The 27,315-nt window shown below is 38.3% G+C and overlaps 1 protein-coding gene across 17 annotated transcripts in view; it reads left to right on the plus strand.

Moving 5' to 3' along the window:
- UNC79 (unc-79 homolog, NALCN channel complex subunit) overlaps positions 296-27,315 on the plus strand; it is a 94,977-nt gene continuing 67,957 nt past the window's right edge. For 8 of the 17 annotated variants that reach the window (XM_021402239.1, XM_021402241.1, XM_021402242.1 and 5 more), the window contains exons 1-13: positions 297-449; positions 4,132-4,252; positions 10,128-10,432; positions 13,769-13,939; positions 16,281-16,373; positions 17,600-17,655; positions 18,287-18,416; positions 19,841-19,905; positions 22,292-22,380; positions 23,536-23,576; positions 24,828-24,856; positions 25,876-26,105; positions 26,400-26,571. In XM_021402239.1, the coding sequence (XP_021257914.1) occupies positions 428-449; positions 4,132-4,252; positions 10,128-10,432; positions 13,769-13,939; positions 16,281-16,373; positions 17,600-17,655; positions 18,287-18,416; positions 19,841-19,905; positions 22,292-22,380; positions 23,536-23,576; positions 24,828-24,856; positions 25,876-26,105; positions 26,400-26,571 (1,524 nt within the window). In that variant the 5' untranslated portion in view covers positions 297-427. Of the gene's footprint in view, positions 450-499; positions 4,253-10,127; positions 10,433-13,768; positions 13,940-16,280; positions 16,374-17,599; positions 17,656-18,286; positions 18,417-19,840; positions 19,906-22,291; positions 22,381-23,535; positions 23,577-24,827; positions 24,857-25,875; positions 26,106-26,399; positions 26,572-27,315 lie in introns of those variants that run through there. The other 9 variants (XR_002440322.1, XR_002440323.1, XM_021402251.1 and 6 more) reach the window with 7 other exon arrangements.

A 27,315-nucleotide genomic window follows, 5' to 3' on the forward strand; every position in this document is an offset into this window, starting at 1 on the left:
TTGAGCTAGATGATCTTGGTGGTCTTTCTGACCTTAATGGTTCTATGAGTCTATGGTACTACGATGATGAGGAGCTGCTGCCCGTGGCCCCGTGGCAGCCCCCAGACACCCCCAGAGCCCCACGGGGGGAGCACCACCACTTTCCTGGGGGCTCATTAGGACCCCCGGCGCACAGCCCCTTCGAGGCTCCCACGCGGGGCGGATACCTCAGTGCTGCCTCCACGAGGCGGGCAGCGGGGCGGCTCCAGACAGGATCCCTTTAAGAGCTCGCTCCGCTCCCCCTCCGTTCCCGCCCCGTCCCCGCCCGCTGCCGCCGCTCCCGGCCCGCATCCCTGCGGCAGCGGCTCCATCCCCAGCGCGGTGCCGAGCCGGGGCGTTGTGCCGGCCCCGCTGCTGGGGCGGGCGCTCGGGCCGCCCCGCCGGCAGCATGTCCACCAAAGCGGAGCAGTGTGAGTGGCGGGGCGGGGCGGCGCGGCGCGGCCGGGTGCTGTCCGAGGGGAGCGGGGCTCGGGGATGCCTCCCCTCTGCGGGGCGGCCCGGCGGGACAGCGCTCACCCTGCGCTGTCGGGCATCCCGGCGGCGGGCAGCGGGAGGGGGAGTTCGTGGAGTGGGGGGCCGCCTCCTTTCTGGCTCTTTCTGCCTCCGCCGCTGCGGTGGTGCTGATGGCGAGGCGGCCTTCCTGGGGATGCAACACGTCCGTCCTCGCTGGGCGCTGGGGTGGAGGGGATGGAGCGGGGATCGGGCCTCTCTGGCCTCGGCCCCGGTGGCGTGCCGCCCGGAAGGTGCTCCTGGCGTTGCTGCCGTGCAGGTGCCGTCGCTGTGTGATGGAGGCACGGTGCCGCTCTTGCTGATGGCACGCACCTTTAGGCTGAAGGTGCGGCGGCATCGCTGCCTTGCCGTGTTTCTCCACGTCCTGCAGGACCCTCGGCTGCCGCCAGCCCTGCCCGCAGCCCTCCGCGTCTCCTGGCAGCGGGGGATGTGCCAGCCACCATGTTGGCTCTGTGCGTGGAGCTGCCAGGTGACATGGTGGCTGGGACGGCCGCAGCTGGGCCGCGCGTGTGTGGCTCCTGATGGCTGGTGCTCTGCCAGAGCACTGCGAGAGGCTGAAGGAAAAACATCGGCGCTGTCGGGCTGGTCACTCGCATCAAGGCTACTTTCTCTGCCGATACTCGGTGTTAGATGTAAGCCAGGCAGCCTGTGAACAGTGGTCTGGATTGATGTCTACAATGACTATGTGATGTGATCTAATGCCTCAGAGGGTGATTGCTGTCCTCTGCATCCTGCTGGCTTCTCAGGTCACTGGGAAGTGTCCTTGTTCCTGTAAGCCTGTGCTGAACTGCTCTAGGGAAGAGATTACTTGTAACTTTTCCTTTAGGGTTTGCCACTTATTTAGAGTAACGGATGATGCTTCTGTTAAAATATTACTTGGATGCGAATTTATTACTGTGGGGCTGCATTTCTGGCCTCATGAATAGAAAGGCAATGTTCTGACTGTACCTCAGGCCTTGGGTGTGCAATGCTCAGATCTGTGCTGCTCTGATCTTTCTGCCTTCCTTCCACCCAAGTTCTGAATGTGTTTCCTCTTCCTTTCTCATACATTAATTATATGTCTCTAATATTGGCCTATGGAAGAATTTCTGCTGCTCCTTGTCCTGCCACTGTCTTTGGCTTTTTCCCTCTTTTCTGTTTTGCCTCCTCTATTTCCCCATTCCTAATTCTTTTGGTCTTCTCCGCTTGAGCTTCTCTTCCGTATTTTTTCCTAGGCTGTCTTTCCTTTTTGTCCCTTTGTACTATTTTGGAGACCGCATCTTGGCTCTACTGTGTCTGTGTTGCTTTTTGTTTAAAGATTTACTTGAGATCCAGTTTGCAGATCTTTCCTCTTCCTGACGCTTTTTCATGGCACTTCAATGCGCTCTGTTCAGTTAACATACGTATTCTATGCGTTCTAACTTACTGAATGTATCTTGTTTACCAAGGCTGCTCCCCTGTCTAGTTATTATGGCATTACCAAATGTCTTTTTCTCTACATAAATCTAAGATCCACTCACCTGCAATTTTTGACCAATGGTGATAGTCTCCAACAAGGATTATATTGATGTACATGCGTCATTATCAGGCAAGCCTTCAGACTCCAACTGTTGCTGCAGTTGCTTCTGCCCTCATGGACAGACAAGTGAGAACCAGAATGTCTCAAGGAGGAGTCTCAAGTCATACTGAATCTGAATTTACCAAGAAACAGAGAAAAAAACACAACAAATGTGGAAATGGACTGACCAGTTGGGAAGAGCAAGAAGGCACTGGTCTAAACGTGAATCCGTGGCCACCCCTCAGCACTTTGGCAGGTTGTATGGAAAGCAGGTAAAATGGTGGCAATCTGAGAAATCATCTTGAGAGGCTTCTCTTTTTTTTTGTGACCGCTCACATTTCATATCTCATATGAAGAGCTACTGACAGTGGGTTTCATCATTTGACCCACCACCACAGCATACCCAAGCTGTGCCTTTGTATCAAAAGAGAATTAGTTCTTTTTCACCTTGAGTAACATTAATTGGCATGTAGTTGCGGTAAGTAATGTCCTGGGAAAGCCTGATGCCCACAGTGTTCTTCTCCAGGATGGTGGAACAACCAAAACCATCTTTAAAAGCTCTTAATGGTTTCACTTAATTCAGTAAATGCTTATGGGGAGGGTAGGAAGTTTAATGGCTCTGTGTAGATAATAAAGAGAGACCCAGCAAAATACCATGGAATAGCCTCCTTTATTTATTTATTTATTTCTATTTTTATTTTTGAATTTGTTTTATATGATAACCCTATAAGAGTGGCAAAGGAATTATTTCCACAGAGTGTCAGCACATTTTGAAGAGTGTCTCTGTGTGCTCAGAAGGTCAGGTCATTCATACACTTCAGTATCTTCAGAGCTTGTAAACTTTTGCTCCGGAGCCTTCTTTAAGATAGTTATTAGTGTTCTGGGATGCTGTACTGAAATGGTCAGTCTTCTGGGCAGCTTTGAGAGGTGAGGCCAAAACCTTGAGCCTAAAGCTAATATAAGTATTTAGAATGTCTAAATAAAGTGTTTTGTTATTTCAGCTTATATGTGTGCTGATTAATAGAAAAAAAATATGTACACTTTATTGAAAGGAAGTAGTTGTAGAAAGATATGCCATATTTTTTGGCATTTTATTAATTTATTTCATTTACAGATATCTGGTAGCAAGCCATAGCAGCCACATTTAAGGTCAGGCTGGACCGGGCTCTGAGCAACTTGATCTGGCTGTGGATGTCCCTGTTCATTGCAGGGGAGTTGGACTAGATGGCCTTTAAAGGTCCTTTCCAGCTCTGAGGATTCTGTGATTTGGGCAACTGAGGGCTGGCAGACTGGGTTTCTCAGTGGAATTGGTCAGTTTGAATAGAGCAAAAAGTGTCCAGACGGTGCTTTATTTCTGCATGAGACTGGACTGTGTCATATAGGCAGTGCAAGGCTTGTAGCTGTGGTGGGTCATTTTTCTTCCAATACTGAACATGGAGCTTTGATAGAAATTAAGAGCACTATTTCTAAAACAACCAGTCTCAAAGAAGGTGTAGAGCTTCTGCTGCTCTTTGAAATGCTCTCACCTTCTTGATCAAATTTCCTAAGACACTTAAAGAAACAGCACAGCTCTTTTCGTATCTGTAGTTCATTGCATAGTGTACACTTCCAGCAGTAAGTAAATAATATTAACTCTATTAATATTAACAAGTATTAGCTTGTATTTCTCCTTTTTGGCTATAGAATTGCCACCTCATATGAACCTCCTGTTATCCAGTGACTCGTTTATTATAAATGAATCCTGAGATTTTTGGAGGCACAGATAAGCGCTTTTTTTTCAATTTCCTTTTTCTTACCCATTTGCTAGCACAAAGGCAATCTAAAGCAGAAGCAGACATTCACTGCCTTTCTTGTCTTCCCTGAGCACTCATGCATGGTAATGTTCAATTTATTCAGTTAAAAAGAGTGAAGATACCTTTTTTATGTTTTAATTCTTAAATTAAAAAAAAAAAAGAATCAGTTGTGGTTGGAACAGATGTGATTCCCTCAACATTTTCAAAAAGTTGAATGAAAGTTTCTGTGTTTGTTTTTTGTCATTTATGTAGTTGCTTCCAAAATCCGCTACCTTCAAGAATACCACAACCGGGTTCTCCACAACATTTACCCTGTGCCCTCTGGAACTGACATTGCAAATACTCTGAAATACTTTTCTCAGACGTTACTGAGGTAAGTTTTAACTAATGTTCTTGAAGAAAAAACTTTGCTAAAGTACAGTAGGGGGGATTCACTGACTTTGAATTGTTTGCAGGATTTAATGGGTCAATGCTCTACCAGAAAGAGTCAGAGCATAATTTAAGAAAAGAATGGTTTAAATTAATCTCTTCAGTGGCTGTTGCCCAATTTGCCCAGTTGAGCTGCTTATTGAGTGGCTGATTCTAAAATAAACTTGGTTGTTTACACATTTTCTTGGCCCTTCTAAGTCTTAGATGAATGTGCAAACATACTGAACCCATGAAGAAAGGAGCTAGTGACCTGCGAGCTTTAGAAGTTAATGAACTCATGAACTACTTGACAATCCTGGTGCTTTGGGATGGTAGAGCAATGAGCCAGACAAGCAGGACTAGACTCTGTGTCCTAGTTCAGACTGGGTTCTGGTTCAGTCCCTTATAACAATATGAATAGTTGTAAAGTTGGTATACAGGTCTGGATTTGGATGGCAGCAGCAACAGATCAGGATTGCTCCAACTCAGGAGTTTGATCTAGTTTGATCCAGCATTTAGTGACAATATGTGATGCTAAATACCGTATGAATACAGAATACATTTTGAATAGGAAATACTACCTCTTGTCTGTCTAAAAAGATGAGAAAAATTGTGAGGCTTTATTAGGAATGACATGCATATTCTGCTTTACTCCACAGTGCTACCTAGTGGTTTCATATTTCCAAATCAGTTTAAAATGGCTTTTGACAGTGAAGATTTGATTTTTATCTGCCCAGGTTTTGGTTGGCATTAGTTTTCATATGCAAAAAAATACCGTTAATGCTGCATTTCTGCACATAGTCTCCTGAGTTATCCCATATCCCATTATACCATCCCAACCTGGGATGGTTCTCCTTTCTGTCACAGGCTGGTTTGGAAATACAGCCATTTGTCTTACATCCTGAGGAAACAGTAATCAAATACAATTAACTACATGTTTGTACACTTATCTCTATGGAACAAATAAGTGGAGAAGCAAGAATTTAACTTGAAAGAATGACATAAATTCATTCTAACTCTCCGTTAAAGCCCGTGGAATGTAACAAGATTCATGACCCTGTTTATAAACCTATGAGAAGGAAAGATGCATAGGCAGAAATACTCATTATCAGTGGAACACCTATTTCACTGTTTAAAAACAAACAAAAAAAGAAAACAACAGCAACAAAAAAACCAGCAACAAAACCACCAAACAGAAACAAAGAAACCCCGCCCTTTTGTGAACATTGAAAATTCAAAGACTAGAATTCTTTAACCTCTGTGATATATGTTTCCCTCAGCATTTAAAGTGTTGAATAAAAATGTTACAACCAGCAGGGCTTTTTTGAAGATCAGAAAATGGAATTTTGTCTCATTATATCCTAGCAATGGTAAAAAAAAAATGTTCAGAGTCATTGAAAATACCTCTGAAATAGGACTTTGTTCCCACATCAGTGTGCTTTGATGGACTGTTTTACACAAAAAAACATGTAAATCATGTTTGAAGAAGGCTGTTAACTAAAGAGCCTCTACTTAAATGCTGTGACCCTTCAAGTCTGACTTTCTTGCTTTAACAGCTTAATTCTGAACATTTTACATCTTGTGTCTCAGCTATAACTACCAAGTACTACAATGAGATCCATTCCTTTTTTGGCAAAAGTCCAGTGGAACAGGATGAATTTACAAACTGCTTCTTAAAGAAAATTTCTTAATACCACTCCACTGCCTTAATCTTCCTGAGCAGTACAACTGCATGTCCTGAGTGACAAATTCTTCATACTCCATGGGCAATGGTGTTTCTGGGCTTACTGAAGAGACTTTATAATTGCCAGCTATGAGAGCAGTTCAGAATCAGAGTAGCAGCTGCACAGTTGAGCAACTCCGTTTCTTTATTTTGTGCTTGGAATGGGACTGAACCAAAATCCTTTTGTTGATGATGCTCACCTCATGAGGCAGAAGTGATATTGATATGAAACACATAGATCTACATGGTACACAAATGGCTTTGTCTGTAATGATCTTGTATCTGATCAACCTCAGGGGTAGAGGGATACCAGAAACTTCAGCCAGGACTTGGATCTAAATTTATTAAGTGGCCTGCATTCTGATACTCAGCCAGGTCAAATCCTTGTTACTGGGGCATTTGAACTGTGGTTTAGAGCCTGAGTGCTATGGTTGAACCAGTATAAGTTTATATGCTTGCTGATACTAAGACAGAAGCTAGTTAAAGAAGCAAAACAAAACATTCCCTGTATTTAGTGTGGCAGATGGAAAGGAGGAAACTCCCACCCACTGTATGCAGATCTCTAAGATTTACCCTGGAATGAAACAGACTGGTTAAGAACTTGTCTTTCTGAACAGTCTGATCAAAAATTTCTTTGAATATTCTGCATGCTGAGTCTCCTTTCTGCCTCCTACACTGATACTCCGTTGTGTAGGGTTTAATATCAGTGTTAGAAATATGTGATGGAGAATAACCTTTCTAACTTGAGAGAGAGCATATGTAATGAATTCAAGCTGCAGAAAGAATACTGATCAAACAGCAGAAATGCCCATTGATTTCTGGAGATTTGTCTTGTCTGCAGAACAAGACGCTTGAGATCACCTATTTTAAAATAACTTCAAAAAATATTTTCTACTTTGATGTGTATTCTTTTTGCAGCTGATTTTTAGGACAAATGTTTCTTGATGAACTCTTGTAGTCAAAGGAATCAAGAAGGAATAGTGCATAGTCACAGAAATTCCATATTATTGATTGTGTTTTACAAGTGTAGCTTTTATTACCTTTACTTTTTACCTTTCCATATTATGGCACATTGAATGTGCTTTCAGTGGGGTATGCCTACTGTTTTGGATCACATTCATATCTGGTGTCATTCTGCTAGTTACTGCACAGGGGATTAGTTGGCTCCTTTGCGCTGTACATAGCTTCAATATAGCACAAGCTCAGGGGAGGGGGGAACAGATGTGGAATGGCTAAAAAAAATTCAATTCCTTATTTCTATGAACAAACATCACATAAAGTCACCACATACAATGCATAGCATATTGATTCATTTAGTCTTCCTTAATTTTCTCTTTGGACAAAAACATTTCCTTACATTACCGCATGAATTTGTTTCATGCCCTGCTCATTTTCAGTATTTTATCTCTCATTTGAGGAATGATCTTAAGGCTTAAACGTCTCACAGAACAACTTATTCTTTCACATTTTCTTGGAGAAATGTCTCCATGCATATTTCTAAGTAAAACGAATTGCATAAGGAGTAGCTGCAAATGCCTACTGGCTAATTAATGATCAAGCTTGTTTTGCTGCTTTGGTGAGATGCAAATCTCTTGTAGACATTCTAGGCAATGTTTCCTCAGAGACAGTAATTTTGAGATGGGTTTGCAGCAGAGGCATACAAATCTTGAAGCAAGCCCTGACAGATTTCTTGCATGTCATGGAGCAAGTTCAGTATGGAGTTATGATCTGCAGGCAGTCCCTGTTCTCAGTATGTGCTTTGAGCAGAAACAGGAACAAACTGCAACCACTGTATGTCTTAGGGGACTTCCTAGATTTTTATTTTTTGACTCTTTAATTTATTGCCATTGTAACATATTGGTCAGGCACAAACCTGGGTCTGAATTTTTTTTTTCCCCACCTAAATTTGACATGATTGGATCTGGTTGTCAGATATGATCTCATTTCTGTTCCTGGAGTGAACAGAAGGATGACCCAGTCAACTTATAAGACTATGTGCCTTGGTTTCTAATCAGATAGCCATAGTTCCATGTTAAAAAAGGGAAGTCTGTAGTGCAAACTCTCCATCACTGCCTTACACCTTCCAAAGCAAGGATTAAGTAATACAGTAATATTCTTTCTAGAAGTAAGTGATTGAAATGATATGCTGGCAAATTCAGGGATGAATAATTAGTATCATCTATTAGTAGACAGAGGTGGAATATAATTTAGTACCTTCATGTCTATAAACAAGAGCTGTAGAGTACAGCAAATAAACATCAAGCAAATTAAAAGTTAATAGGAAAAAAGGAATCAGCACTCTGATCATTTGTTTTTCAAGTCATACTAGATCCTAGTGATTTTTCTGGTATGATTTCATAAATATTGTCATGGCAGTCATTAGTTTTCTTGTACTGGACATTGGGTAACAGAAATCAAATTAATCTACCAAATATGTAGGGCATCATAATAAAAAAAGTAGTTTCTTAAAATAGACAGTATGCTCTCAATCTCTGATTGCAAGTGTGATGTGAGACCTGCCTGGTAGTAGCCACTTGGCATGCACCTGTAACTGTGGAAGTGTTTTACATATATAGCAAATGAATGGCATCTCTTCTTATAAGCACCTTTGCATGAGTTCAGCTTACTTGTGTGAGTTGTTGCATTGACACAGATGCATCTGTGCTAAGGTGGTTATATGGTAGGGATGTCTGTTCTGTTAAAGAGAACCGAGACTTCCGGAAGTCTCCCTCTTGACATAATTCTGCTCTTCATTAGTCAGTGGAAATTTTGGTGCTACTCTCTTGTCTTTTATAAGTTTTAATGCTGACTTTGGGAGCGGAGTTAAACCAACAGGTATTGCTTTTGGGAGTCCTGATTGCTGAGAGGTGCAAAATATGCTTAAAGAAAAAGAGCAAAACATCTAAAACTGTGTGTGGTTTAATTTATTTAAAAGGTGTATTATATTTTCTAGGCACATACAAAGACTGAGATAACCCCATCATTGCCTGATAACTAAAATGTAGCACTGCTTAAGTGACAATTTATATCTAAAGTAGCTTTTTATTTTTCTTCTTAGAAAATAAGATTAACATGTTTACAACATTCTTAAAACTACATAGCAAAGTGGTTGACATATAGCTTCTATTTTGATTCCCACTAAATCCTTTTCATTTTTTTGAAATTATCTCTCCTTTAGTTTATAGTGAGTTTTGTTGAATAAATAACGTAAGTAGCAGCAGGAATGTTTGGTAACATACTGTCTGATCTGCAGTTACATTATTGGTCTTGCTTGCTTAGTACTTAGATTTTGAAGGTAACTACTTACCCAAGGAACATTTGTATTCGTAAAGTAAAATGTTTCCTCCTTAAACATGAGCAAAGTTAAAAACACATAAACAACCATTATCATTAGCTCACAAACATATGCTAAAGACCATCTACTATATATTATTTTATAACTTTTCCAAATGTAGTTTAGTTGACATTTGAGAAATATTATATTATTTCTAAATCCATGTGCCTGTTTAAACTTCATTATCTCAAATGATACTGACTGAGTGGTCATGAAACAGTATCATAAAATACATAGACATTATTTTAATGCAATAAACATGTGATTTTTAAGACTATCTTAACAAACACACATGTTTATTCTTTGCTAAAACATGTTTCTGCAAGTGCCACACCTATATTTTACATGTTTTCAGTCAGCTGGTTCAAAAGATTTCATAGAAGGGAAAAAAATCCAACAACCTCTCAAAATCTCAGAGCAAAATACCAATCTGTTTTGATGCAGGTATTTTTCCATAGCAAACATTTTTAATACTTAGAATTTTTCTTAACTGTGAAACATGGGTAGGGCACTGAAACATGCATTTTTATATTTTTGCTCCTTATGAACCAGATAACACATGAGATGCAATGTAAATATTCATAGATGTCAATTTTAATTCTTGTACCTTGAAGCGTGAAAAAGAATGGTTACTAGATTTGTAGATACACTGGTTTTGGGAGCAATTGCATCTTATGTGGGATATATCTGGAGTTTTATTATTTGTTTTATAGTGTCATTTCAATGTAATGTGCTGTTCTTTGTGTCTTTGTTGTCTCTTTTTTTTCTTTGTCCCCCCAACAGCATTTTGTCCCGCACAGGGAAGAAGGAGAATCAAGATGCCTCCAATTTGACAGTGCCCATGACCATGTGTCTTTTTCCTGTGCCATTCCCACTCACCCCATCTCTAAGACCACAGGTCAGTTCCATCAACCCTACTGTTACTCGCTCCCTCCTTTACAGCGTCCTGCGAGATGCTCCATCAGAACGTGGCCAGCAAAGTCGTGATGCTCAGTTATCAGACTACCCATCTTTGGACTATCAAGGACTTTACGTGACACTGGTGACACTGCTGGATCTAGTTCCTTTGCTACAACATGGTCAACATGGTAAGCAGGCCCTTGAACCCTTCCAGTACGCTTAACTTCAGTGCTGAGAATCCATGAATGATGCATAAATGCAGTAGAAGAGATGGGCCTAAACTGATCTGGATCTGGATGTCATATCTACTGGGATGTACTTATATCAAAGTGTTTGGCTTATTTTATGAAATAAAATATATTTCGTTTTGTGAACCATGGATTTGGGTTTGAATTCTGAAGTTGTCTGATTTTCCATGAAATGTTGGCAATATGTAACTAAAATAATACAAATGTGCCTAAAATACATCTGGAACTTGAATATGAATCTGTTGGCATATCTACAGGCTTGTCTTTTTGAAGAGGCTCTCTTAAAGAGGAATTACTTGGATAAGTATTCCTATCTTGTGAGGAATATGCAGATTTAGTGTTTTGGTGAAGGTCCATATCTGCATAGAACACAGTATACATTTGTTTGAAGAAAAGCAATTACAGTAGAGATGGCTTTAAAATATTCCAGATTAAAAAGTTGCCAATATCGCTGTCTGGCTTGCTGAAAAGAAGAGTTTTCTTAGGTTTTGAACTAGTTCATCACAAGGTTTTAGTGATTGTGGTGTATTTTTATTTATTTGTTTATTTATTACTTCAAGTACTGCATATATCTGGTTTGTTAATCTGTGGCTTCCTATAATGGGGTTTTGAAACCTAGCATTTTCCTTATGTTGCATAAGCCAGATATTAATTTTCACCATGGAACCAGGGTGCATTATATCATGATGAACTTATGTAGTTCAGTACAGAGAGTGCTGTCATCAGTCTGATTCACTGCTAAACTCTTTAGCAGGAAAGCTGCTTCTGTTAAATGCTAAATTACTTCTGAGTTGGCAGCAGCATGTTTTGATTCAACGGTTACTGCACTGGGATCTTGGAAAAGGGGGACTATTAGCAAATTATAGACTTGATGACTTTACCATTTTTCCAGAATTTGAAGTTAATTATCAAAACAATATTTTTCTAAGTAGATAACATGGTGATAATTAAAAACCAGTGGAGACTTCCAAAGAACAAATAACACTGAACAAACATTATTTTGTTTTATGGTGGCACAATGGTTCTTCTGGTGGAGTTTTTCTGTCCTTAGCCAGTGTCATTGCTGTGTTATTTGACATCCTCATGGGCAATCTGGGACATAGAGTTGTCAATTGAATTGAGGAAAAACACTCCAGGAGCCCGTGTCAATTGGAAGGATATACCAAGTGTGAACCTTACAGGAGTCTGTGCTGCATCTAGTGTTATTAAATATTTTAATATTTACTTGGCTGATAACAATGAGAAAACACTTTGATTTACACGGGATATCAAGTTAGTGAAAGTAACATCCCTTATGTGAAAGATTTCTAATTCAAAATAATCTTGGTAAATTGCAGTCTGTTTTGAAAAGTGATCAAAGGAGATATGTAAAATATTTGAACAAGGGAAATCAAAGGCAGAAATATTTGCTTGAAAGTCGTATTGCACAAAGATCTGTGTGTTACGGCAGATCAGAAGCTGACTATAACTCACTAATATACTAATACTAGCAAGATTATCTGTTAATCTTAACTCAAATATCTGTTTTATTAGACACCCAAAGCATTTTATTTTATTTTTCATTCTAATAGCCTTATGAAGGTATCAGCTGGAGTAAAATTTTGAGATTTGTTCATCTGGGCTTAAGAAACGCACAGGCTATTTGGGATGAGTCTCCAGGAAAAAGAAACAAGGATGATCTGAAGTCTAGAAAATGTGGACAGAAAGGAAAAACTGAATTAACTTTGGCTTAACGAAAACTGAAAGGAATTATGATTACAAACATGTAAAGATTGTTTAAAGATTGCTGCAAGGAGAAACAAACTGTTTGCATTTACAGTTACCTAGGAGCAGGATTAGAAGTAGCTGGCTTACATTGCAGCAGAAGAAATTTCAAAAGCAAAAGCAAAACAAAAACAAACAACAAAACAAAAAAATCCAACACCTTTTTATTATATGGATGGTTAAACACTAAGAAGAATTAGCAGATATGGGAGTGAAACTTTGCCTTGCAGATTTCTAAAGCGAAGTTAGATAAACATCTGCCAGAAATAATATGGTTGACTCATGCTTGAGGCAAGGGGACTTCACCTATTATTTCCTGTGCTTCTGTATATTGAGAATTAAGTTTTGCGATAGAACTTATTTTTTTCCCTCAACATAGCATTTGGCAAAAAGAAACATATTTTTTTTTTAATCTGAACAATCCATACTGTTTGGGTAAGTACAACGGGTACACTAGATGGTCTTCAGGTTGCATCCTGTCAGACTATACCAAATTGTCAATGCTTAGATGGCAAATATGTATTGCAAGAGCAAAACATGCTCTAGCATTAAAAGTCTAGTTGTTGCACAGAAGGCTTACTACATACACAAAAATGAAATGCAGACTTCTCTGAGCACTCAAATCACCCTGGGTATACAGACGAGGCTGGAGACCTGTGTAATACAAGTAAGGTTACAGAGTCAGTAACAAAAGAAATCCTCTCTTGCAGAGATAATGCCCTATAATATATTGTAGTCACCACACAGGTTCAAACCCAGAGTTCTTTGGGTTCTTGGAGGGTTACTGGCCCCGGCTCAATTCCTCATTTGGAAGATGTCACAGTTCCCACATACACAATAACATATCTCTGCTGTTTAGATCTTGAAATGTTGAACGTTTCTTAAGTATCCCTTCCAAAACGTTGTATTGTAATTAAATAGAATTAGTCTGGAAACTGATAAATTTATAATTACTTTATTCTTTTTAAGCCTTGGGCGTTCTTGGTCTCAATGGCTTCTAATGAAAACAAGATCCTCTGTTTAATCACGTATTGTTTGCAAAATGCAGTGATGCTCCCCCTAGCTTCTGTGTGGGAAGCAATTTGCAGTTGTCGTAAGGGTAATTAAGATCAAAATCTGATTTTTGTTGGCAGATAGTCTGAGATGCTTTTTGCAAAAGGGAGCTTTTTCAAACCTAAATACCAATCAGATTCTGAATTTAATAACACCTCTGCTTAAATGCAGGCCACTTTATTTAGGTGTGTTGATTTCACTGGCTGGAGTGTTCATATTCCCTCCAAATTATTCTGGATACTGCTGAACAGCTGTTTCCCTCTATTTTAGGAGGGGCTTCAATGATGAGTGATGTCACTTATTTGTGACTATGGTAATTAAGTAATTAATTCTGAGATACTTTGGAGGGAATACTTGAATTTAAATGCAAACTTTTGATGGATTCATAAATCAAAAAATACATAGTTGTAATTATTTTCCAATGTAATGATTCTGTATTTATTTCATTTTATTCAACAGATCTTGGGCAATCAATTTTTTACACTACTACATGCTTGCTTCCTTTTCTCAATGATGATATTTTGAGTACTTTACCTTATACAATGATTTCAACATTAGCTACCTTTCCACCATTTCTGCACAAGGATATTATAGAATATCTCAGCACATCTTTTCTGCCTATGGCTATCTGTAAGTAGAATTCATTCTGGTATTGTTATGGCTCAGAAAATAATACACTGTTACAGCATCAGTCTGTAAGAGCCAAAGTTATGTCATAGAACTGTTATGCAATATTGTACTCTATGTATATAAAAAGACTATTTTAAAGTGAAAATAATTCTATAATTTTTATACATTAGAGTGAATTTTTTCTTGATTACAGAGTTAATGTGCAGAATGCATGCAATATCAGTATGCATATGATGTATAATTTTTGCATCTGTACTGAACATGGATGTACAATAATGAATCTTTTCAATGTAATGATACTGTGATGAATTTCCAATTTTGTCCCTCCATTTCTTCCTGTCATTTAAATTTCTGTACTAAGTATCTGCACACATAATGCCTTCTATCTGTAAATGTTAAGATAGAATCTGACAGTGACTGCCTTTTTTGGAGGGGGATGGGAAGGGGAGTGTGGAGTTTCATTTTCTCACATGAAGGTATGATGTGATTACCAAATTCCAGAATTCTTGTGGATTGTGAGTCCTTGAATTCTGAAGTGTGTTCTGAGTACTTGTCTTTGTACCTGACAAAAAGCTTAATAGGCTTTCAATAGTAGAGAGAATTTTAGCCATTTTCTGCAGACAAAAATATTAGGTTTAATATAAAACAGTTTTAACCAACAGTCTTTTCCCTGTGAAGTTGATCACTTGGATAGTCTGCCAGAAAGTTTACAGATTCTCAAAACACAGCTGGACAATATCCTGAGTACCTGCTCTAGCTGACCTTTATTTGAGCAGGAGTTGGACAAGATGATCCATAGAGGTTCTTTCCGACATCAACCATTCTGTAATTCTGAGAATGTCACAGAATGAATGAGACATGAATGCTTTTGTTTAAAGATCTCCACTGATGTTAGTAAAGAGTGCGGAAATTCCTCTTAGGATAAGGGAAGAATTATGGTCCAGTGTTCCAAGATTAAGATTTTGTGGAAATTTACACCTAAATATTTTTAGTCAGTGATCTTGGAAAAATGTACTCTTTGGATTAAGAGCAGAATGTTGTATTAAACTTTTATTTCTTCTACTGATGTTATCTATCAAAGAACAGCTGATGTACTTAGGTAACCTATCCCACCATGTCTTCAGATCTCTAAAACTGTTCTCCAAAAGAACTGATCGAGCCAAGTCCTTGGCTCTCATATATATACGCAATTCCATACTCTGTGTGGATGACATTCAAAAAAGAATGCTTTGGCTCTCTGTTGCATTTTAGCATTGGGGCGTATGGGGAGATACCAGATGAATTTCTGTTTTCCCTTCCCTTGTCCTTTACTGGTTGTGTGCTCTTTAAAATAGCGTCCTAGGCTTTCTCCACTGGGAGTGATCTGTTCCTTTGCAAGGCAAGCATAGAACCTTTCTTTTTCCTGGTGTTCAGCTCTGAATCAAACTGAAAGGGAGTGTACAAGAAATGGCATAAGCAGCTGGAGAGCCAGATGGGAGGGATGAAAGCATCTCACTGAACTGGTAGCTATGATTATGTTCTATCCCAAATACTTAGTGTCTTGATCCTGGCAGACAGACTTGGGAAAGAGCTGTAGAATGGGAACAGAGAAGATGCACATCTCCTCTTATGGAGGTGTTTGCCTTCAAAGATACATTGCCATGATACAGTTCTACAAATAAGCACCTACACTCTGCAGTTATTCAAAGTATACAATCTGATAGTAGCTTTACAGTAGGAGATTAGAAGGAACTCTAGCTTCTTCATGTCTGAGGTCAAATTTACACCACCTTGGCTATACTGCATTGCTACTGTTTATCCTTATTGTAGATCACACTGTGGTGTATAGTCATAGCTTCAATTCATACCGTGTAGTCCCTGAGAAGTAGTCTGTGTCATATACCAAAAGCCAGCTGACACCAGCCTCATGGATTTGCCAGTACACATTGAAAGTAAGCTTTCCATTCTCCTTGTTTCCTTACTTTCTACTTCATTCTTGCCTTACCTACAACCCAAGTTCTAGGTGTGTGTGACTATATGAGTGATGCTGTTCTGACCAGTCTGTGGATTCTGAAGGAGAGTGCCTGAAGAGATCACTGTCTTTGGTTAATGCAGCTCTGAGAAAGAAATCTTACTGATCTAGGAGAACAGATATGTGCTCTGTGAAATGATACCATATTCTTAGTCATCTCTTTCTTCCAGGGGATTCACCCCCACCAATACAAAATGGTTCTTTTTTTTTTTTCTTTAATGACATGGTACATTTTTTTTTTTTAAATTTGTATTATTTGTATCTGCTGAAATCAGAGTTACATGCTACTTTCCTTGTAACATACTGATTTTTTTTATCCTTTCTTTTAAGTGGGCTCCTCAAAGAGGGAAGGTGTTCCAGCTCATGTCAATCTATCTGCGTCATCAATGCTAATGATTGCAATGCAATATACGTCAAACCCAGGTATGTGCAACTTGGTATAATTCTCTATGAAGCTCCGTGTCATGAGATTCTGTCAAATGTGATCAAAGAAGTTCAGATGATGGAAAAATCTATCTTAGTATCCAACACAGGATAAAAAATTATCAATTTTAGTCAAAACTGGCATTTCTGAGCATCATGCTTGAAGTTGTCATTATGCAGATGTGAGATCTCATTGTGATGAAGAAATAGGATTGGGCCCAGGATGAGATTCTGTTCGACTTTTGCTTGACTTGAGGAAACAGTGTTAATTTACAAAATTGGATTTAGTAGTGAAAGTTTGGTTTATGTTATGATTTGTATCCCACCAAGATCACAACTGATGCTATTTTTTTTTTTTAAAGAAGACAAATAATTCTGGCTACAGGCTCAAAACAGAGCTGTTATTTAATTGTAATTGAGAGTACCTAAGTGTAAAAACCATTCTCTCTCACTGTGGTGCAGCCCTAGTTAAATCAGTGCAGTGACACAACCAAAATGAAGCAAAATTTTACCTGAGAGAGCTGTTGTATTTCATGCTAATAAGCTATCTCCTATTTTATATATATAGCTAACTGGCTAGGTGGTGTGTGTGAGGAGGAACCTCACACTATGTGCATGAGAAGAGTTGCATCAAGCTAGTGCATTTCAGTGGTAAATAAAAACTGTACACTATTTTTAAAAGCTACTTGTGCAACTTTTTTTTCAAAAAGTGCTGCGTTTTTCATGTGAGTTCATGTTTCCTCTGCCTCTGTGATTTTGGGGAAGTCAGACAGATGTTAAAGGGTTCCTTTGGCTCTCTTGTTTAATATAGTATGGCTTCTATACTCTTTGGTATACAAAGGAATGATGTGCTGTCATGTGTTGTTTCTGTCTGTCCCACAGTAAATGACAAAACATCCATTTACAGCTTTATATAGTGGCAGAGAGACAAACTTTAGATGAATTAGCAGGTATTCCTAAGCAACATGTCTTAAAAAATTATCTCCGTGAGTACCCTCATAAGGCTCATTATCTTACTGCATCACTTGACAGAAAAAAAGCTAGTAATATTTAATGTCTGTTATTTTATGATAACTTTCAGGGCAATGATCCTTCAGCAAACCTTTTGAAATAAAATGTAATTAAATTAAATGTAGACAAAGCAAATCCAACTGGTTAATTGATATCACTTCTGTAACATGAGTTTCCATTTTAGTATTAAGTTTATATTGTCTTTTCTCTCTCAGTGTATCACTGCCAGTTACTGGAATGCCTCATGAAATATAAACAAGAAGTATGGAAAGTAAGTTTGTGATCATACATACTATGTGTAAATGACTTGCTGGTAATGAAGACCAGAGCACTTGAAAATAGAGCTCATCACAAGCCAAGAACTGATAAAAAATCTACATATCCCATCCTCTGAATTATGAAGAGGAAGGTCCTAATTTTTACATTACAGAAGCAATTTTACTTTTTGTAGAACAGACCTCTTTCCTAAATACTAGGTAGCTGTGGCTCCAAGTGGCAGAAATTTTGAAAACTACCAATCTTCTCAGTTCATGTGGCATTTAACTCTTCCAAGGACTCTGTGTAAATACGATCTTAGCCTAAATCTGATCTGGATCCAGCTATTTAGCTATATGACACCTCTTTGCTCCAAGAATACACAAAGGCTTCATTTGTTGTGTGTTAGTATACCATGTGGGATGGATCATAGCTATTAGATGTTCTGACCAAACTCAGAAGACAGTCGTAGACATGTTTTTTAAGTTTTACTTCTAATCTACTTGTAAGAGATTATAAAAGATAATTGGTAGGGCATTAAATGTATATATTTTATGTGTTCAAGTGTATTTGTGAAAACAAATAATAAGTGTTGAATTGTATCTTTTATCTTGCAAAATAAACATCTTATATATTTATTTCCTTAGGATTTGCTATATGTCATAGCCTATGGACCATCTCAAGTTAAACCTCCAGCAGTACAAATGTTATTTCACTATTGGCCCAATTTAAAACCCCCTGGGGCAATCAGTGAGTACAGAGGACTGCAGTACACAGGTCAGTGCAGCTATTTTTGTGCAAGCCAAAATAAAAATAAAGTAAATGGCCAGCAGTGTGTTAGTTGCATGCTTGCAGTTCTAAGATGCATTTTGAAATCCTTTTGTTCTGTGAGTTGGTGCTTTCATAAGTATATACAATATCATTTTGTCCGTGTTTGCAAAAGACATTATGAAAAATAAAAATAAAAAAGATCATGGCTAGGGAATATATTGTGTTATTCCAAATACTAACTAAAGGGAACAGGAGGAGAAATAAATACGAGAAATAAATTCCAAACGATCTGTGAAACAGCTTTCTTGGCCTCACAGTGATTCTGGCTTATGTTTCTTTCAATTACTGCTTTGGTTGCTTTGTTGTGCCAGCTGCTATCACTACTGCTTTTGCTAAGGCTCTTTATCTGGCTGTTATTGTCAAAGAAGACAGGTGATGTCAGCTGTGGTCAGTATAATGGATAAGTACTCGAGGTTTACTGTAGAGTGAAAATGTCAGCCATGCAGATAGAGTTGAGAAAGTGAATGGTGCAAAGTCCTCTGTCCACCGAACTACATAATGGGGGGATTCTGCTTTAATGATTGGGACCGTCAAGCAGCAATTCACAACTTGCTTGCCTGTCTCAACCTGTCTGTTCCAAATAATTCTTGTCATATAGAATGTGTTCATTTTTAATATTTCTGTACCAGAATGCAACAATTTAAATAATAAAAATGAAGTATAGAAGACCCTCTAGATCAACTTGAAAGTTCCTGATAGCTATTTGTATGATCTCTTCTAAACATTTGTCTTGACTTTTTTTTTTTTAAATCATTCTTATTGTACTCCTCTACATCACTTCTTTTATGCAGCCAGATTTATAAACTAAGCATGATATTCCATGTGAATTCTTACTAACGCTGGGCAGACCAGAGCAGTTTTTCTCTATGTAACTTTTCTATTAACATATCCCACAATGAGCTGTGTGTTTTCTTCAATTGAATGGCACTTTGACTTGAGGGCATTCCATAATGCACCCAGCTGATATCGCTTGAACCCACCTTTTGTTTACTTCTTGTCATTACAAAACTAAGGCTCCTTCTGTGGCTAGAGTGTTTCTCGAATATTACCGCAGTGTTTTCATTTAGCCTATGAATGTTTTTGAATGTACTGAGCTACTCCTACTGTCCTGCTCAGGGAGGGGAAGAATTATTAATTAATTCAAAACCTAGTGAGAATGGGAAGGATATACAAAGGGAATGTCTGTGTCTTACTTTTTCCTTTCCTTCTTAGGTTGTTTATTGTAGTCATTAGTCTTCCTGAGGGATTACTTCTTTCTTATTTACATAGTACTTATACAAGAGGATCTTGTTCCTTACTGATACCACTAGACACAAAAAATGTAAATAATTTCTGTCTGTTTATTAATCTCCTGTGCTTTGGTTTTGCAGCCTGGAATCCTATTCATTGCCAGCATATTGAATGCCATAATGCAATTAACAAACCAGCTGTGAAGGTACTGCTGTTTTGTCAGAGGTCAAACCTGACTATCTGGAGATGGGGGAGGGTTGCACTTTGCCCCAGCTGTAGAGCCTAGTGATGTTTAGGTGACTAAGGGTAGCTGGATAGCTAAGAGAATAGAAAAACCTTTCAAGACTAAAGGAGTCAGAGCTTTGTGAATGTTTTCTTTGAATGCCTAAAGCAAGATGGAGTATTTCCTCCAATAGCTGTGAGTCAAGTCTTAACAATAAATATGAGAAAGGTTACAAAGCACTGTATAGAACTCTAAGCTGGCTTATACATATTTTTCTAAACATGTGTGTTTGTATAAATATATGTGCAAATCTAATTATGAGGGTTGCCCTGAAAGTAATGCCTCCTGTTTTATTATGTTGGTTCATGACACCAGAGGTAGATGTTGGTGGTATGGCAGTAGAGGCTGAACCTTCCCAACAACAGTCCATTACACGTCATTGCTGTGTGACAGATGGCAGAAGAGAGGCAGTCTGACAAAATGGCATCTGACACAGAAGTGCTTATGAAGCAAAGATGTGGAATTGAATTCCTCCATGCAGAAAAAATTGCATCCATTGACATTCATCTGTGCTTGCTGAATGTTAATAGAGACCAAATAGTGGATGTGAGCACAGTGAGGTGGTGGGTGATATGTTTCGGTGCTGGGGACAGCAACAGTGAGTCATCTCTGCTGATGCAGATTTTTACAAGTGTAGCATGCAGGTCATGGTTCATCACCAGTGAAAATACACAGTTTCTGGCAGTGACTGTTGAAAAATAGTGTTTTATAGCTGAGAATTTGCTCCATCAAAGAGGGCTGTTGTGCTTTTTGGATCTATTGTAGTTCCCATAATAAGTAGGAGACATTACTTTCAGAGGAACCTACATATATACATGAAATATGTCAGTTATGTAAGTACATGTTCACCTTGGTATCAGACTGATGTCATACAATACTTGTACTCTCATTGTGATCCTTTGATTGAAATGTGTTCTAAAGCAAATAGCAGCAAAGCTTTATGTACCACTTTTATACCCCACTTTAAGAGGAGGCAAATGACAGCTTTTTTGTTTACACACAAAATAAAAAGTAAAATGGTTTGCACATAGAGCAATTCAGTGGCAGAGACTACAGTACCATCCCAAGTCCAGAGCATACTACAGCTTGGCATACTAATTAGTTAAATATGTAGGCGCAGTTAATTTTCTTGGCATCAATTCATACACTAACACAACTACATGAGTAAAAAAAATTCTTCAGCAAACATTTTCCACAGACTGTTTCGCAGACTGGACATAATGGTGACACTTGCCCCACATGTCCTGCAAAGCACCACTTCCCTGGCCTCTCCAGTCATTCTCAACAATCCCTTTACATAGAAAAAGCTGGAAAATGTTGCTTCATGTAGTTATAATCACTAAATTCAGACTAATCACTAAGGAGAGCAAAATATAAATTAAACTTAGAGCTCTAGGCTGTGCAGATGAAATACACAATTTTTTTTGAACAATATCTTTAACATTCTGCGACAGAAGTTGTGTTGATCTAATGCCACTCAGAAAGGTGCAGCCTCTTGCCATTTGGATAGATGAATGTAAAGGTGATTAACAAAGATGAGAAATATGCAAAGAGGCATTTGTTTTTATAAAAAAGATCTTACACTTGGGTAGAATAAGGAACATTTTAAGTGGTTGATATATTGTGTATGCATATTACCGTTCAGCTTTTCCTTTTGTAGTAGGAAGAGCCTGAACGAATGTGTATTTTCATACTGATTTGTAAGTGCCTGACATGTGGAAAGATAAAAGCTAATGCAAGACAAAGAACATTCTTTTTAAATTAGGACTTAATTTTTCAGTTTGGATATAGCAGCCTATGCTGCCAAGGGAGCTACAGGTCCAAAGCTGTCGTGCTGTCACTGGAATTGTGCTGGATAGTTAACTGCTATGATGACTGAAAATTAGGTTTTGCTAGAAGGGACAATACCAAGACAGAAATAAACTTTTCCATTACCTTGCCCTAAGCAGTCCTCTCAGTGACTGTCTATTTGGAAGAAACAAAAAGTCTGTTGTGACTATGCAATATTAATGAATGTGAATGTGTAACACAAAACATACTTGTCTTTCAGAGAATGAAAATACTCATACTGGAATGCAAATTGTTCTTTTCCCATAGATTCTCATTTTTAGATACATTCCTTTCTTAGTTAGAAATAGTTTGAGATCTTTGACTGCCAGATCCTGAGTACCATCTTTCAGAATACTTAATGCTCTCAATAGTTATCAAAGCTGTGAGGCATAGTTTGTCTTTGCATTTAATGCATTGAACATTTTCTCAGTGAAACTTCGTGGACAGATGTGTTAATTATTTTCCTTCTGTGTTTCAGATGTGCATTGACCCATCCTTGTCTGTGGCTTTGGGTGATAAACCACCTCCCCTATATCTTTGTGAAGAATGCAGCCAGAGAATTGCAGGGTAGGTATACTAAGAGATGGAGAATGATTAGGCACAGTCAGTTAAACTCCACAGTTCAGAACAAGCTGTTACCGAAAATTATTACGCTTTTTTTTCCAAATGATTAGCATGCAATTTGTATAGTTAACTCTCTTGAAACGTATGGAGCACAATGCAACACAGAGAACAAGGATTACAGAAACTTACCCAAATGATTAGCACTTGCATGTAAATGGGTCAGTAGTGAGTTTTGAAGTTAAGATCTTTGAATGACTAGAGTGTGGGAGGTATTGACTGTGGTAGGGGAACCTTACTAATGTACAAGCTTTTGCTTATGAAAATTTTTTTTCTCCTCATCCTCTGAATGTCATTAAAGCAGAATATTACAATGAAAGGTCTTTTGCAGAGACTTGGTTACTTTTCTGTAGCATGTATTTCAGATTGTTCTCCAATATTTACTGTGAAGCAGCAGAGTAAAGAACTGAAACTGGTCCAGGCTTGTCCAGTACATTAAAGGAATATATCCTGACATGAATGAACCTCATTAACCTCAGTTTTTAAATTGAATTTTTTGTGCTTTATGAGATCTACTAATAATTAAGGGAACTTCCAATCATTAGTTCAAATAGACAAAATTACAGTTAGTTCAGAAGCTACATGTTTTTGTTTTTGCTTTGTCCTCAATTTAACAGCCACCTTTATACCATATCAGCTGCCAGAAAAGCAATTACATCTTGTAGAAGTCATCTTAGTGCTTAAGTCATTGATTTAAAGCTTCAGGACAAAGTAATTTAATTTGGTAGAACCATAGCTTCTAAGGAGACTCACAGTAAGTGGTACAATTTTTTTCCATATTTGTTTGTCACTCTTCACTATCACTTCTTTGCCTTCAGACTTCCAGAGCACACATTGTTTTCATCTGATAATCTCTTAAAAGCAATTTTTGAAAGCTTTGAACATGATGTACCAATATCAGAGCGGCAATTTGCAGTAAGTCAGGGACAACAGAGAGGTAAAATCAAGCAGCCTGCCATTTAAGAAACTATATTTGTAAAAAAACTGCTTCAGAGTAATATCAGTGCTATGACATTAATTTAGATAACTTTCCTCAGTGCAAAAATAAATGCATGCATAAATAAAGAAATGGAAAGCTAATTAGATCTACAATTTTCATAGGGATCACAGTGAATGGTTGATTGATGTTCTTCTACCACAAGGTAAGAGGTATTTTAAGGGTAGGTACAAACTTATCATAATTGTACAACCCTATGTTTATTGGTATTTCTGCATACTGTGCTACTTGAAATGCTGCATTCTATTTTTAAAAAGTATTGTAGAATTTTAAAGTAGCTTGTACTTAATGCTGCTTAATGTCTTTAAAGTAGTATCAAGCATTAACTAGTTTATACCCAAAATAATATGCAGCTCTTTATTTATGAGGAAACAGAGGTAACTGAACAGATTTTAAATTCTTTAAGCATATATTGTTGGAGCCAAGTTTTTAAAATATATTTTGGCCAAGAAAAGGAGCTAGTTCTGATAAGCTGACTCTGATTTCAAAGCTTTAAAAGCTTCTGAAAAACTATTCAACGAACAGGAAGCTGTAAAGGGTATCAGAAATGGACATAACGTATTTTTCAATGATGCATTCATTGATCCAATCATGGTCCATTGGCCAAAGAGTATGTGTGGTATTTTACTATCTGCCAGAAAGCAGGCTAAGCTTATTGGCAGACTAAGTCGGTATTCCTGAGTTTACAAGGACAGTCACATATTCTCTAGAATACTGTTTCAAGGACAAAGTGAAGACATTCCCTTTCTCTTTTTTCAGTAAACTGGAAATTCTTAGGTAGTGGAGTTTTTTCTTGCTATTTCCTTACAGCTGTAATCTAATCCAGACTACACAACGTATCATTTATTTTAAGGGAATTAGAATATTATTTTCATTCATTTTAAGGGAATCAGGGATTCAGAAGCCTCTGAATCATATACTGGGTTAAAGATTGAGAGGTACTGCTTACAGGTTGAATCTGCAAATATTTCTCTATGGAGTTAGGGACCACAGATGTAGTGGCTACGTCTATGTTGTCAATCTAAATTCACTAATACTACCAGCTTTCGCAGGCAGTGTGGTAATATGAGCCCTGCCTCCCATAGTATGCCAGTTGCATTAGTGTGCCAACAGGCCCACTGTTACAAATCCTTCTATGAGGCAAAGTGGATAGGAGCACACCGTACTTAATGTACCAAGACTGTTCTTTCATTTCTGTGTAGAAACATCTAGTAAACACACGTATGCAGTGTCCTTCCTCCTAGAATCCAAGAGACTTAGAGATTTGAGTAGTATCTGGAAGCACAAGTTTAGCCTTAGAGAATTCCTTGCAGCTATTCCATTTTCCCATGGTTGCCATATTAAAACAGAAGAATCATCATTCTGTGTTGATGTTTTGTATGCCTTCCCCTTACAGCTGAAATTTCTGCTATATGTCAGAAGAAGGTAAGATTAAGTCATTTCTGTGATGAGGCATGATTTGGTGTTGTGTGTAATGTCATTCCATTATTGTGTGGTGCATTCTTTTTGGTATCATTCCAAATTTTCACAATTTAACCATGAATGCATTTGCTGAAGATGGGAATGATTTAGCAGCAAGATTTCTTTTTGTTTAACTGTTGATATTTGATTGGAGCTGTAGGTTTTTATTCAAGATGTACTGAGTAAGGCAATTTAATTATGCAGTTGAGAGGAGTTGTTATTCTAAATCTGCTTGTGAAGTAAATAGAGCAAAAGACTAATTTTAGATCTAAGTGTTTTATATCTTCTTGTCTTCCTGAAGTCCTAGATTAATCCTAAATTGGACAAAGCTCCTAATGTAAGCAGTGAATTGTTTTAAATAAATGGACTGAAAGTATTCAGTGGTCTAAAAAATGGCTGACAAAAAGAATCTGCTTGCAAAACATACCAGCTAGTGTGTTTTAATAACAGTTTAGTAATGTAGGATACAGTATATAATATATGCTAGATCTTGTGTCATAAATAAAACTTTTCTGTTGGGCCAGATTACCAGAGGGCAAAAATGAAGGTAGTGCATACAACAGGGGTTTGGACAATTACATATGATAAGCCAGATTCACACATAGAGTAAACTGATGTGGCATCGTTGATTACATACCTAAGGATGTGTTAGTTTGCTATACGTATATATATGTATATATTAGCAAGGGTTAAGAGAACTACTGTAAATTTTAGAGATTGCTCCAAGCCAGAATTTAATGACTTAAAGGCTGGTTTGGCCTGCTGCAAAAGAAGAGAAACTGTGACATTTAAGTCCAGACGTGAGCTCATGTTCTTGAAAGCTCAGTGACACTTGGCATCAGGAGTCTGTAGACATCTGTGCTTGTACATGGTGATTTGGAAACAGCCAACACTTGGGCCAGCTTTCCAGTGTGGACTCTCATCACAGTTTTCAGTTCCACTGCCTGATACTTGTGGCCTAATAAAATCTATTTATTTTCCAGAACTGTAGTTCACATGTGAGAAGAGCTGTGGTTACATGCTTCTCAGCAGGATGCTGTGGTCGCCATGGCAACAGGCCAGTGCGCTATTGCAAAAGATGCCATTCAAATCACCACAGCAGTGAAGTTGGGGCAGCAGCAGAAACCCATCTTTACCAGACCTCACCACCCCCTATTAATACACGGGAGTGTGGGGCAGAGGAGCTTGTGTGTACTGTAGAAGCTGTGATCAGGTAATACTGTAGTTTATACAGCATCTATATGTAAAGCAGGATCCAGGTTTTGTATAAATATTGCCCATGTAACTCATGAGTACTGAACTCCTGCTGCTCTAGCTGAGTATCAGTCAGCTGTGAGTGTTGTCCTCATGGAAGAATTCAGCCTTGAATCCTAGAACTAAATTTTATTTTATTACTGTCTCCAGGAAAATGTTGACCTTGGATGCCTTAATCCCTAATTACCCTTGATCAGATATCTGTATCCAGTGCAGGAAAGCTGTCTTCATTGACTACAAACTTGTTTTATAGCTTGCTGAAGGAAGCAGAGTTCCATGCTGAGCAGAGGGAGCATGAACTCAACCGCAGGAGGCAGATGGGACTTTCCTCTTCCCATCACTCCCTGGACAACACAGACTTTGATAATAAAGACGATGACAAGCACGACCAACGCCTCCTCAGCCAGTTTGGAATCTGGTTCTTGGTAAGAAGTTCTTGTGCTTTTATTTCTGAAGCCTAAATTTTCTCTCTTTCTCTCTCTCTCCCTGTCTCTCTCTTTTTTCTCTTCAGTGTTGTTAGCTACCACATCCTAAGAAAAAAGTGGAGGAGAAGCACTTGTTAATATACAATTTTGTCTTCTCTAGAAGGCAGTATTGCCAGGTGTTTCCTAGAATTTACACAAAAAGTTGCTCTTCTGTTCATTTACTGCCAGGTAGCAGTCACTGCTTTAAGGTTACCAAATACTCAGAATATAGCTTTCACTAGGAAGTGGCAACTATCAGCTATTAGGTGGTTAGAAGGAACTTCCTAAATCTTCTATCATCTGTTAATCTGTTACTTTCCTTTTTTTTTTCTTTTAATTCAGTGCAGTAACCTGACTTGAAATGTTCTCTCTTCTCCTTAGAATGTAGCAAAAGCTCAAACAGCAGGTCATTAAGGGCTTGGAATGTGCCCAGTCTGTGAATTGAGGTACAAACTTTGTCTCTGATTTGGGATAGTTTTACAGTGCAGATATTGTTTAGAATAAAAGAAAGATTGGATACAGGGAGAAGATTATTGTTAATCATTTTACAGGTATCTTTGAAGGCTTAAAACTCATATTCCTGCCCCAAACAAGACAAAAAATAAAAATTGGAATGCTCTTGTAAAGCAAAGATCACTGATTATACCAACTAAATATCTTATTCCATGCTTTTATAACTCAATTTGGTTTATCTTTTTAATTTCT

Source organism: Numida meleagris, chromosome 6, assembly GCF_002078875.1.
Source record: "Numida meleagris isolate 19003 breed g44 Domestic line chromosome 6, NumMel1.0, whole genome shotgun sequence".
NCBI classification, from domain to species: Eukaryota; Metazoa; Chordata; class Aves; order Galliformes; family Numididae; genus Numida; species Numida meleagris.